The 12,919-nt window shown below is 42.4% G+C and overlaps 1 protein-coding gene across 2 annotated transcripts; it reads left to right on the top strand.

Annotated features, from left to right (window-relative positions):
• On the top strand, nt 1-10,719 carry PRKAB1 (protein kinase AMP-activated non-catalytic subunit beta 1). 2 transcript variants are annotated; one of them, XM_067550118.1, is made up of 8 exons: nt 1-172; nt 2,078-2,254; nt 4,282-4,448; nt 6,111-6,204; nt 6,528-6,642; nt 8,975-9,111; nt 9,565-9,633; nt 9,714-10,719. In XM_067550118.1, the coding sequence occupies exons 2-8, from the start codon at nt 2,087-2,089 to the stop codon at nt 9,789-9,791; spliced, it is 828 nt and encodes a 275-aa protein (XP_067406219.1). In that variant the 5' UTR covers nt 1-172; nt 2,078-2,086; the 3' UTR covers nt 9,792-10,719. The 2 variants fall into 2 exon arrangements, with proteins under 2 accessions (XP_067406219.1, XP_067406220.1); XM_067550119.1 differs by having other exon boundaries at nt 5-172; nt 8,978-9,111.
• The last annotated feature ends 2,200 nt before the right edge of the window (nt 10,720-12,919 follow it).

The raw sequence follows: 12,919 nt of genomic DNA, 5'->3' as shown, positions 1-12,919 counted from the left end.
GCGTGACCGGAAGTAGCGGAAGCGCAGGGGGCAGAGAGAGGAGTGCACAGCCCAGGAGCCGCCGGAAGCGGAAGCAGCCCGGGGCCGGCGCCGAGTTGACCGGGTCAGAGGACGGGGCGGTATTCCGAAGGGTTTCCAGTTTTGAGGGAAGCTCGGACGGAGCCGGCAGCCGGTGAGATGCGAGCGGCGGGTCCTGCCCCGTGGGCCCCGCCCGCTGCGTATGGCTGAGAAGCGGGGTGTCTGTGCCCTGGGACGCCGTGCCGGGGGCCTAGGGAGGAGGCACCGAGCTGGCCTGGTGACCTTGGGCGGTGGGTAGCGAGGCCCCGCGCCCGCCTTGTCACGGTAGCCCGTGGAAAGCGGCGGAGTCTCGGAGAGGGCTAGGTTAGGCGGAGCGGGGCTGAGGAGAAGGAGGAGCGCCCTGGTCTGTCTCCCCCGCTTAGAACCGGTGTCCCCCTTCCCGCCCCGAGGCGGTCCGTATCCCACGGGCGGGGCGGGGTGGGACGGGCTCCCAGCGCTGCCTCGGGACAAGAGCAGCTCGGGGGCCGTTGGAGCCTGCGGACGCTGCCCCTTGATCCGCGCCAAATCAGCGCTGGGGGTGTCTCTGCTTCTCCCCCCCCCTCCCGGGCCACTGATAGACATGTGAGCAAACCCACCGGCCGGCCCTGGCGCGAGTTCACCGCAGTGGAGGGGGCCTGTCTCTCTCCATTCATTGTAAAGAGCACGAAGCCGCCTAATCCCGGATCTGTGGATTTCAGTGATTTTCTTCCTGCCTCAAAGTTAGGCGTTGCAATGCTTAAGACCCTTTGTGCATCTGGGCTATAAGCACTTAGGGGCCTTAGTCGCACTGAAAGCCAAGGAAGTTTGGGCATGGAAGTCACAGAAGCACTTATGAAAATTTTGCCACAAAGCTAGAACTGGCTTGATATGTTGGTGGGATCCCTGAAACCCTGACCTGAGGTTTAAAAGACTTTACATCTGTTACACTTCGAAAGAGAAGTTTAAAAAAATATTCAAAGTAATTAACAAAACTGGTGATGAAATGATCCCTTCTTTTTCATAGCTTCTCTGGGTAAATTCATCAAGCTGTTTTTGTTAGTTTTAAAAATAAACCCTGATTAGACAAATGCAACTTCAACCATTTGTCTCCCTCAATCTCAAAAAATATTGCCCCTATAAACTTTCTGTGTAGTAGCTAGATCTTTTTGAAAACTACTGCACTGGTTTTATTTGAAGAACATTTTAATGAAGTTAAAATTATTGATACTTTTGTGGGTAAGTTTTGGGCCCAGCAAGTTCTTATTGATATAAATATTTGTGTAATGTTTTTTTGCTATTGACTGTAGTTAGTGCCATTATATGTGTATGAACATGTGTGCCTATTTTGGCTGGCTTCTACATTGAAAGAACATAAGGTTTCATTAATAGATAACTAAAAGAAATCTTCCTTTAGCTCAAGTTGTAGAGATGTCATTTTTGGAGCTGCCTGATACTTGCTCCTGGTCATCTTTTGAGTGTTACAGTAGAGGACCTTATCTTATGATAACTCTCTCTAAAAGACCACAGGAGGGACAAAAACTTGATAGTGCCATTGTGCTTTTGTGACAACTGGGTTGCCAGGATTTACTTTGCAACACAGAATAAATAGGGCTACATGCAACTTTTCCTTACAGTTTTCCCTTTTCCTGAGGAGCAAGCTCTTTGCTTTAGGTATAGTCTATTTTAAAGATATTTGTAGGATAGAGAAGACCAGGGTTTTATTCTGTGGTCCATGCTCAGGATGGGGGGTAGGGTGAGGAGGGTATCTGTATGTTCTATTCTTCCAGTGTTGCTTATAATACAAGTCGAGCTATTATGGTCTACTAATTACTGTGTTTCTATCAGTACTGTGTATGCATGAAAGGAGTAGGAATATCTTTTGCGGTTTTTGATGGCTGCCTTTGTATTACAGTTTGTATCTGGTTTATCACTCTGTTTTGTCATGGGTTTATTTATGTAATCTCTTCTAAAAGCAGAATGGCAGAGCTCAAATTTTACTTGTGTGTGTCACACTGGATAAGGCTTTTTCTTTTCTTTTCAGGGCCTTAAAATGGGAAATACAAGCAGTGAGCGAGCTGGAATGGAGCGTCAGGGGGGCCATAAGACACCCCGAAGAGACAATTCTGGTGGCGCCATTAGTACAAAAGAAGGTGATAGACCAAAAATCTTGATGGATAGTCCTGAAGATGCCGACTTGTTCCATGCTGAGGAAATAAAGGTACTATAAGTTAGCGCTCCTCTTTTGTCATAACCCCTGACACTGGCACTGGCTTGCTTAGAAATTCTATCAAATTTAAATTTTGGAAGTCACCAAATTAGTGATATTTTAGCCAATTTTCTGTACAGACAGTCCTAGAAACTGGGAGCATTGCTCACTTTCTCATGTCTACACTGCAGACTGAAGTCGATTTACTTTAAATCACTTCATCCGTCGAATTTTAGACATTGCAGGAGCGTGATCACACCATGCTCCTTGCGCCGGGCTTTTGCATCCCACACTTGGGTTGACATTCAAAGCAGTGCACCATGGATAGCTATGCCACAGTGCAGCTAGCCGCAGAGGCTTTTGGGAAGCTTGTCGTCCTCTCATGATGCAACGTGCTCCCTCCCCCTCCCTTCTTATCCCAAATAAACTTCAAACACTTTTTCGCATCGTTTTTCTATGCCGCACGCATGTCGTTGCCGGAGAGACATGGAACCCGCTTAGCTCTGCACTATCATTGTGAGCATCACAAATATCTCACTACTTATCCTGCAGTATTTTCAAAGGCAAGAGGGGAGCCACAGCACAGAAAATAGCGATGTTACTGAGGCCATCCTGCTACAAGCCGTAGAGTGGAACAATTCCCGTTTACTGCAGGCTGTCACACATCATCTTCAGTCTGTGGAGCTCTGCTTCTGGTTCCGGGAAACAAGCCCGGATTGATGGGATTGCATCGTTATGAAGGTGTGGGATGATGAGCAGTGGCTGCAGAACTTTCGTATGTGAAAGGCCACTTTCTTTGAACTTTGCGTGGAGCTGTCCCGAGCCCTGAAGCACATGAATACTCGCTTGCAACCAGCTCTCACAGTGGAGAAGTGAGTGGCCATCGCTGTGTGGAAGCTGGCAACCCCAGACTGCTACCGGTCAGTTGAGAATCAATTCAGAGTCAGTAAATCCACCATTGGAGCTACTGTGATGCAAGTGTGCAGGGTCATCAATAGGCTTTTGCTAAGAAGGGTAGTGACTTTGGGAAACGTGCAGGACGTAGTGGACGGGTTTGCCACAATGTGGATTTATTAGGTCGACTTTTACTGTGCTTTAAATCGACGGAACTTACGTGCCAGTGGAGACTCATACTTTAGGGGGTTGACGTAAATTGCCAGTGTAGACCAGGCCTCAATCTCCTTTTTAAGGGAAGAAAACCTTATTTCTTTGTTCTTCTGACCTTTGAGCAGACTTCTGTGAATGAAATACTAACATAAATTGTAGGAAAGCTAATAAGGCAACTAGCTCTAAGCCCTTGCCCAGTGTTGTATATCAATGCACTGCCTTCCTTTGCTATATCTTTTGAGCTCCTTTATTTTTTCAATCTCCATATTCAGTAACATTCCAGATGCTGGTTGTCTTTCCATTTCAAAAGTTTTATCAGAGTTCCCTATTTAGTATTAGTTTCTAATAGTCTTAATTTTGGTCAACCCCTCCCTCTTGTTGGGTGCAGTAAGAATGTTTAGCTCACAATCGTTCAACTTAATTGATCATATGTTGCACTAAGTAATAACTTTCCTGTGATCTAGTTGCAAATTCTCTACAGAAGGCATTCTGCAGGGTCTAACAAATGCCTTATAAAAGAAAATTTGTCTTTTTTTTTTTTTTTTACCCCTCAGTTTAAATATAGGCAGATATTTTTTGTGCTTCTGCCACTGCAGTTGTGAGCTGGCTCAATGATTATTACTTCTCTGGTTTAAGTGTTTTGCCTTTTGTTTTAATATCTTCTGCCAGTTTGGAAGGCTACTAATCTTTCAACTCATGGGTTATTTAAGAATATTTGTAAACTGGTTTGCAAACTGTGGAGATACCAATTTCTGTCTCTCATCTAAGAGCGTTTACCTGCATTTGTGTCCAATGTATGGGAATACTGCAGACCACACGTAGGGTTGAGGATACCTTCAGTCATATGTTACTTTTCTCTAAGCTTACTTCTCCTTTCACAGGGTAAAGGAGCCAACGTAGAACTTCTGTTGAGTAAAGTTTTGTGCTTCTAGGCTCCACAAGAAAGAGAGGAATTTCTAGCTTGGCAGCAAGATCTGGAAGTGAGTGAAAAAGCGCCCATTCAAGATCGGCCAACAGTCTTTCGCTGGACTGGGGGAGGGAAAGAGGTTTATCTGTCAGGTTCCTTCAACAACTGGAATAAACTTCCTCTGACAAGAAGGTAAGAAAATTGTCACATTGCATCACTGACATTCTATCTATCATGTTATTGTTACGCTCAGATTGATGCTTACCCCCATTTGTTTTGAGAGCTCTTGAGGGGAGAACTTATAGAAATCTTAGTTTATCATGCGAACTGTCAATACTTGAATGGTGGAATTCTTTGACTGCTGGAGGTGAAAGTTGTGCCATGGAAATATAGTTTTTTGCTTGGTACTGTGGAAGAGAGACAAATACAGTCCCTGCCATGCAGGGTTTACTGCCTAGAGGTAGATGTAGAAGATGGGACACAGTGAGAAATCTACGAGTGAGGATAAGCTAGTGTGTGTTTAGCTACATTGCCCCAAAGTGTTTTTTGTTTTAAAGGATTTGAATAAAGAGGGTGATGGCTTGGTGAACTAGTTTGAGAAGGGCAGTCCATGCATAAGCGGCATGGGAGAAATTATGGAGACAGCAGTGGGGAAAAAGCGACCAGTGGAGCATCAATACTAGGATAATTTTCAGAGTGAAGAGATTTGAGTGAGGAGTGTAGTGGGAAGTAAGGCCCAAGATACAGGCTAGGATGGAGTTATTAGGGGCGTTAAAGGGGCAAACAAGAACTTTTAAACATGGTGCGGTGTGTCAAGTGGAGCCAGTGGAAGGATTCAAAGATCAAGAGGTGAAGGAGGTAGTTTTGGCATAGTGGTCAGTGTAGTCTCAGATTTCTTGTCTGAGAACTTAGACCTCTCCTTACAAAGAAATAATAGTGGAGAGTGGGGGAGAAAAGTAGGTTTATCTTCAGATTTAATGTTTAGAAAAATGAGACATCTGTCTCTCTCTAATTTGCAATTGGCAGCCGTTATAGTGGGAATCAGTTATTAAACTGTCTTACTAAGTCCCTTTCGAATAGACACTCATTCCAGTCTCAAATGGCAAAAACAACTCTGATGGGGACTTGTATCTGCATACTTTACCCCCTTCCCTGGGAAGAAGTGAGGAAGGAAGGACTGTTAGTGTTGCATGACCCATTGGCGCTTGTTCATATGGCATGGCTTCTATCTGAGCTACTTTCATGATGCCAGTGAAGACCTCAAAACAGGCAGGATGCTCATAGTACAGCAATGACAAACTGATAAAACTGCATCTACTCAATGTGGTTTTTCCAGCAGTAGTTCAGTTACTGCTTTCATTTTCACAGTTCTTGTTCATTCATTTGATGGGTGAGTTTTGTGTGTCTGGATGATACTGAAGGCAAGGATATACTGGAGTGAGCTGATCTTGTATGTAAAGCTCTGGTTGATGGGCCAAAACTAGTGGGCTCTCAATCATATTGAGTAACATGAAGATACAAGAAGAATGGCTTTGCAAAACCCAACATTAACCCTTTGATGCCAGAAGCATGGATTTTCTGGTGGTCAGTGTTAATGTGAAACTTGTTCAGTTGTGCATCAGAAGAGATGGGTCTCAGCTGTCACTGAGGAGGTACTCATTTAGCATGTTTCTCTACATTTAGATTATTGCATTGGATTGTCTCACATGCGCTCTTAAAAAGGTCATTACCTTCTTCAGGAACTTTCTTAAAGATTCTGTTTTGAGATCGTCACAATTTTTATCTTACAATGATTGTAGATGGACAGATTTTTTCCAAATAAAAGGTTAATTGTTTGTGTATCTGAAATCACAGCCACAATAACTTTGTAGCAATCCTGGATCTGCCAGAAGGAGAGCACCAGTACAAGTTCTACGTGGATGGTCAGTGGACACATGATCCTTCTGAGGTAACATTTTTCAGTGTTCCTGCAGGTATACAAAATGATTCATGCACATGAATGAGAGAAATTAGTTGGCTTCCATGCTAACCTAAAAGAAAGGGCCTTTGATAACAGTAGCACTTGGTTGTTTGAGTTGGTGAAATGATCCTGGCCCCAGCCTGGCTAGATAACTGTACCAGTTTGAGGCTAGTAATGCTGGCTGTTTCTTAAACAACAAGAGGCTAAACAAGAAGTAGGTGATGAGGACAGTGGGACATTGCTTTTTCAATTCTCAAGAATAATAATCCTGCATACCTTCTGAATTGTGACTTTTGCCTCTTTCTTCCCAGCCAGTAGTAACCAGCCAGCTTGGAACTGTTAACAACATCATTCAGGTGAAGAAAACTGACTTTGAAGTATTTGATGCTTTAATGGTGGACTCCCAGAAATGTTCTGATGTGTCTGGTATGAACCCATTTGTAATCTTATACCACATGTTTCAAGTTGCATAAATACCCTTTACATGTAATTCCTGGTCTTGTTATACCCTGGTCTGTTGGGGATATGTGCAGGGATTGTGAAATGTAAAAGGAGATGCTGGAATTGCTAAGGAGACTGTAATAGACTGTAAATCTCTGGTTCAAACTTCATTTAGGTCAGTAGTAAGTCCTGGACATTTGACTGTGTGACACAAAATGGTGATTTCAGACCACTCGCTGGTGAATCGGTATCTGCCTCAAAACTGATACCGAGGTTGACTGCCTTGACAGCAGTTTGAAGGTCATCAAGACTGACTTGCCTTTGAGACCCCTCTTTTCTGGATTGTTGTGCACTTGTGGAGAACGCTGTGGCAGTTTTATGGATAGCTGGAGGATTTTATTTCTATTTGTGAACTTGGCTCCTTTCATATACGTTAAATAATGTCAGTAAAATTTTTTCACCAAGGAGGGAATGGAGGAAGAAAAAGAAACTTCAGAAATAAGACCAATGGTACATGAGAACTTACTTATAACTTTCAGTAATGAAGAATTTCTAAATATCGAAGCAATGTTTTGCAGCCTGTCACTTATTTGTTTTTAAAATTTAAAGGAGCTAAGAACTTGGTCTGATTTTCTATTCTAGTCAATTTGAATGCCAAGGAAACTGTTTGTCTCATTCACAGAACTTGTTCTTCACAAATTGGAAGTTGTCCATAAATAATAATGATGCTTGTCATTAATGCATGGACTGGTGCTTTTACAGTCTAGTTAATCTGTGTTAAATTGAGGAACAGCAAGAGCCCCTTTCTGATGTTACCTTTTCTCACTGCCCTTCCAAATACTTCATTTTTCACTTAAAGCATGTTGGGACTCAGATTCCATGGTCATGGAACTAGATCTTCATGTACATAAAAGGTGCATTATTTGAAATTGAGTCCTGAAATTCCTCTTTTTGGTTTAATTATGAGCAGTCAGGTCAACATAAGGCCTCTTCCACTAGTATCATAGAGGGACAGAAGGCACACTGAGGTCCTTTTTGTCTTAAAGTTCCAGTGTAACACATCTGACAATTGCAGTCTCTACTGCTATCCTTGGTAATCACTTCACCTTCTGCTAAATGGAGTTCCTACAATTCCTGAGTGCAAGTGGGAAGCCCTATTGTGTTCAAATATTATTGCATTCATGTTCTCTGTATCCCTTTACACCATACAGTTCAATTGTTGTCTTCCTAGCTTTTTTATGTCACCCTCAGACGAATACAAAACTACCTCTCCTTATCTCACCCACTAGAGCTGAAGGCAATGATCACCTTTGTCCACATCTTCTGTACCTTTTCCACTTCTTCAGTAGTAATGTCAGGCCTCAAATTGTTCCTAATACAGTTCCTTGGTCCATTTCCTCAGCAAGAGTGAAGTCAGAGGTTGACCATGAAAAACTGTGGTGCAACTTAATGCTACTACAGACTTGTTAACCTACGGTATCATTCCAGTTCCCCTCGTATTCTAATCTAAAGCATTCCCATCTGTTATGACTAGAATGAGGAAGACACCAGTAGCATTTTTCCTGTTAGTATTGTGCTATGGAACTGCGATAACAGAAGTGCATGTGATTAGGGCACTCACCTGGGATGTGGGAGAACCAGGTTCCAGTTCCTGCTCCAATGAATATTTAAGTGTTTTTATACAAAGTGTAGTTTCAACAGGAGAGATTGAGAGAGACCCAGTCCAGAACTCCCCATAGCCCAATGGTTAGGGCACTCACCTGGGAGGTGGGAGACCTGGATTCAAATCTTTGTTCGCCATCAGGCGGGGGGGATCTGTACCCAGGTTTCTCATAACCTGTATGAGGGCACTAACCACTGGGCTATTGGGTGAAAGGGGGCTGCTTCTCCTCTTCCTTCTGTGTTAGAGGCACTGTAAGGCAGCGTCTGGCACATCTATCAAGTCAGGCCCCGGGGAGGGATAGGCGAGCAGACCCTACTTTGTCAATACTGCCTGATTTTCCTAATATGCCTTTGTCAATACTGCCTAACTTCCTAATATGCTGTGTAACTGCAGCCTGCAACTGCCCTGTCCTAGGTGGTGGTTAGATTTGGTTTTTTTGTTTGTTTTGCTTCTGGCCCAGCAGGAAATATACCCCAGGAAACCAAAGATTTCCTCTAGAGTATACAGGAAGTGTGGCATCTCTATAATTCCTGGAAGATTTAATCTATAGCACAGTTAGCTTCTATCATTCACAAGTTTATGGATATGAAATTACTACTGCAAAGTTATCTTCTTTCAGAATATTCTAAGGTTAAATATTTAACATCTCCCTAGCAGAACTATCAAGTTCGCCCCCTGGACCTTACCACCAGGATCCCTATGTTTGTAAGCCAGAGGAACGCTTCAAATCTCCACCTATTCTTCCACCACACCTGCTTCAGGTCATCCTGAATAAGGATACTGGCATTTCTGTGAGTAGACAAACCTTTTTCTTTGGATCATGTATTTAAGAGGTTAGACATGCACTGGAGCTGTTTGTAAAAATCCCAAACCTTGGAAGTGTCTCCAAGTGGGTGATTATGTTTATTAACTAAGTCCAATCTGGTCCATTTGTAATTATTTTCTTAACTGGTTCTTTTTCAAAACTGGTAGAATAGTAGTAACACTGTTTCCCCACCCATAAACCCTAATCTATAACTGCAAAACTATTAGAGCTTCTGAGAACATAGCAAACCTGTAAGAGTCTCATTCCTAGGTGAAGGAAAGGTAACCACATCTATATGCTTGTTCCCACCTTAAGGAATCTGACTGTATTGGAATTTTGATGGGGAGCCAATACAAAGGTTTGTGGAATGGGTGCCTATATGCTATAATTTAGTCTTCCACTCTCTCAAGCTCCTATCTATATGTTATATGTTTTTCAGTGCGATCCAGCTCTACTTCCTGAGCCCAATCATGTCATGCTGAACCACCTCTATGCACTTTCTATCAAGGTAAGGGAGTCTCACCTTATCACAGCAGTTGCATTTAGTTAACCATTACATTGTGCTAATTTGTTTTCCATCTTCCCTAGGATGGAGTGATGGTGCTTAGTGCCACCCATCGTTACAAGAAAAAATATGTGACTACATTGCTGTACAAGCCAATATGATCAGTCCTGCATTTGGTGACCAGGTATCCTAGAGCAATGAAGTGCCAGAAGGAACAAATTCTTCGCTAAACCAAAACATATGCATGTTCTGTGCTATTGTAAACAGACTCTGATTTCATACAATTTTAAAGACTTCAGATTTGTTTCATATTTGCCTTGTTCTCCTAGTCCCACCTGGAAGTTTTCAGAGTCAGCCAGGACCAAACAGATGACTGGTGGCACTGCCATTTTTTCAGCTCAGTAACAATCATCTGGGATCTACCAGTGAAATGGGGCTGGGAAATATGGGGATAGTGACAACTTAAATGTCTTTCATTAGTGATGCAGGCTGTAGAAAATACATATTATATTCTAAGAACTGCAGGATCCTTGCTGATTGAGTTTAATTGTTCATTCAGCATGAAAGGCCAACCCATTGCCAATGGCTGTCTTTTATCATACAATTATATTATCACTGAGCTCCATAATAGCCCATTCCTCTGGCTCAAACACATGTGAAAAATGGTGGGTTTTTTGTTGCGGCTTTTTCAGGCAAAGCCAGAGATGTTGCCATCACATGCTCACTATTTTTTTTAATCAGTAGACAGGGGTTCAATAAGTTTTCCACTGTGAGTAATGCTCTATCATTGTTTATCTTATGAGAACTGAGAAATAACTTTCCCCCAGTGGTATGGGTTGATAAGACAATTGCTTTTAATTGCTGGGTTTTGTGTAGACCATGTAATGCATCCTGCAATAATCTGTTCTTGTAACAGACTTGTAATTCTCTTGCTGAAGAGGACTTTCTTAAACTGGGCTACGTTCCTATAAGGAGGTCAACTGATTTACCATAAGGACTCTAATTCATCAATATCCGCTTTGATGGTAAGATGATTCCAAGTTACCGTAAAAACTGTATAGTAAATAAGATATTGAGGACCAAACTCAACTGCTGGTATAAGCACCTGCAGCCCCTGTGAAATGACACTGCATCCACATAATCAAGGGCTGTCCCTGAATCTGTACTTGCATTTGACTCTGCCAGCTTCGGTTCAGGTGGTCTCTGTAGCAAGGACTCCAACAATTTCTATATATTTTGTAGGGGAATGTAGTTCTCACAAAAGGTGCCAGGTTACCTCTCCAAGAGACTGATGATCTGTTTGATCCCAAAACAAATGCAGCATGGGCAATGCAAAATTCCTTGCCAATGTGCCTGAGGCCTGACCTGGAGGGACCAACTCAGGGAATGCATAGTTCAATCTTCCTGCCTGTCCATTGCTAGGTGCCTCTGAGTGCCAATAAATTTGCCAATTATGACCTCTGTCCATGTCCTACTACACAGAGTGCATATTACAAAAACCAGGAGGTAGCTAATCAGTTGGTGACTCAGGTCATTGATGACTGATTGGATGTGAAACAGTTCATGATAAAAGACTCATTTTCAGTCTTCTGAACTGTTCAGGTGCCATGTTACAATGTTAGAGTAGTTCAGAAGATCTGGGTACACTGCTAGTGGTTAAACACTTATCTCCAGTTCAGTGTTCTGAAAACATGAAATTCCTGTCACCATCTTTGACCTCTTCAGAATTAGGTTAAAAATAAAGCATTTTAAGGAAAAATGGATAATGTGTTCTTGTTTTCTGTGCTCCCTATCTCCCCCTCCAGTTCCAGCACCACAGATTAGCTCAGCTAGAATCCTAACCACTTACTTTTACATTCTGCCCACAATAGGGAAATAAAACTGTCTCAAAAGGAAGGAAATTCCCAAACCAAAAACTTGATGCTCAAGCTCAAAGAGAACATTAACTTACTACATTATGATACAGGCATATGTTTTTAAGTATTACTTTGTCATTCAAAACAACTAAATCCCATTGTTGGGACATACTAAATTATGGTACTAACAGCTTATCCTTCGCTCCCAAAGTCACTGAGCCTCAGTGGCACACAGAACCTGCTAATTAAATGATCATTAATTAGAGACATTGGGCTAGCATAGTAATACAATGCTTTGCCACTGTTTAGTATACTGTAGAGTAAAAAAAGCTATACTTTAGAAAGTACTGGGCTGAGACTACTCATAAATAGTGGCTAGAGTATATTGACATTGGAGCCATAGAAGGTAAGGGAGCTCAGTTACACATACTGTTTAAATTGCCCATAGATGACAAATGAGGTAATTCTAAATAATGTGAGTGTAATCAGCTAAAGTAGGACATATATATATACTAAATGAAATCACCACCTAGCATACTAATAGGCACTAGGCTGTTGAAGAGGTGGGGGGTAGCATACCTAATTGGAGACCCTTCCCCCCCCCCCCGAGCTGTTTTTAAAGCAAATAAAAAGCAAGAATGTATTAGCAGATAGATGTCAAGAAGTGATTATTTTCAAATACTGTTTGCACAAAGTAGTGAAATGGTACCAAGGACTCATGTTTTGAACAAATTAGGGTTAATTCTTGGTAGTGTAAAAAGGATGCCTTGAGTGACCCATGAGAATTTTTGTTACAAAACAGGTACAGCTGTGCTAAACTTATGGGCTTTATGGACTAAGTAAGGCATTAGCGAGAGCTAAGCTTGATGTATTTTCCAATTATGTCTACACCGGGTTCACTTATTCACCCCTTTCCTCAGCACTGTAGTTCGGAGAGCTGCGGGTAGAGGAAAATTAGCACACATTTTTTTTTAAATGGATGCTGTCAGTCAAACATTTATAAATCGCTCTTGCCTGACACCTGATCCTACAGCCACCTTTATTTTTTTGCAAGGCATCTCAAGCTGCCCCACCCGTGGGCTCCAACACTTTTCTTGCTGGGCTCCAGAAAAATCAGCCATGGGAGAGATGCTGCCTCATATGATTGTGCCTCCACAGGGCTACCACATAGACAAAACCCTCTTGATATGGTTCAAACTCACACTGTTGAGAGTTAAATAATCTTTGTTTGAGGTCATCCCAAAGAGTTTTTGGCAGGGGGGCATGCTCACACATTGCTGTCTAAAAGGGAAATGTTTGCGCCGATGGCTGCCAATACCATTATAATAGCCACATACTATTCCTTTTGCACCTTGTTGGGAGGACGGGGTGGGGAGTGACTACTATATGGCTGTGTGATATGTTACCTTTTGGCTGGTTTAAAAAAAAAAAAT

This window comes from Emydura macquarii, unplaced genomic scaffold, assembly GCF_026122565.2.
Source record: "Emydura macquarii macquarii isolate MOO-44397 ecotype Brisbane River unplaced genomic scaffold, CSIRO-AGI_Emac_v2 contig_1254, whole genome shotgun sequence".
NCBI lineage: Eukaryota > Metazoa > Chordata > Testudines > Chelidae > Emydura > Emydura macquarii.
Note: the sequence above shows the minus strand (reverse complement) of the source record. Positions and strands in the feature narration are given on the sequence as shown.

Coding starts and splice junctions, on each gene's coding strand:
- PRKAB1 (XM_067550118.1), top strand. CDS start 2,087: ATGGGAAATACAAGCAGTGAGCGAGCTGGAATGGAGCGTCAGGGGGGC. Junction 4,449..6,110: donor AAACTTCCTCTGACAAGAAG/GTAAGAAAATTG, acceptor CTGAAATCACAG/CCACAATAACTTTGTAGCAA. Junction 6,205..6,527: donor GGACACATGATCCTTCTGAG/GTAACATTTTTC, acceptor CTTTCTTCCCAG/CCAGTAGTAACCAGCCAGCT.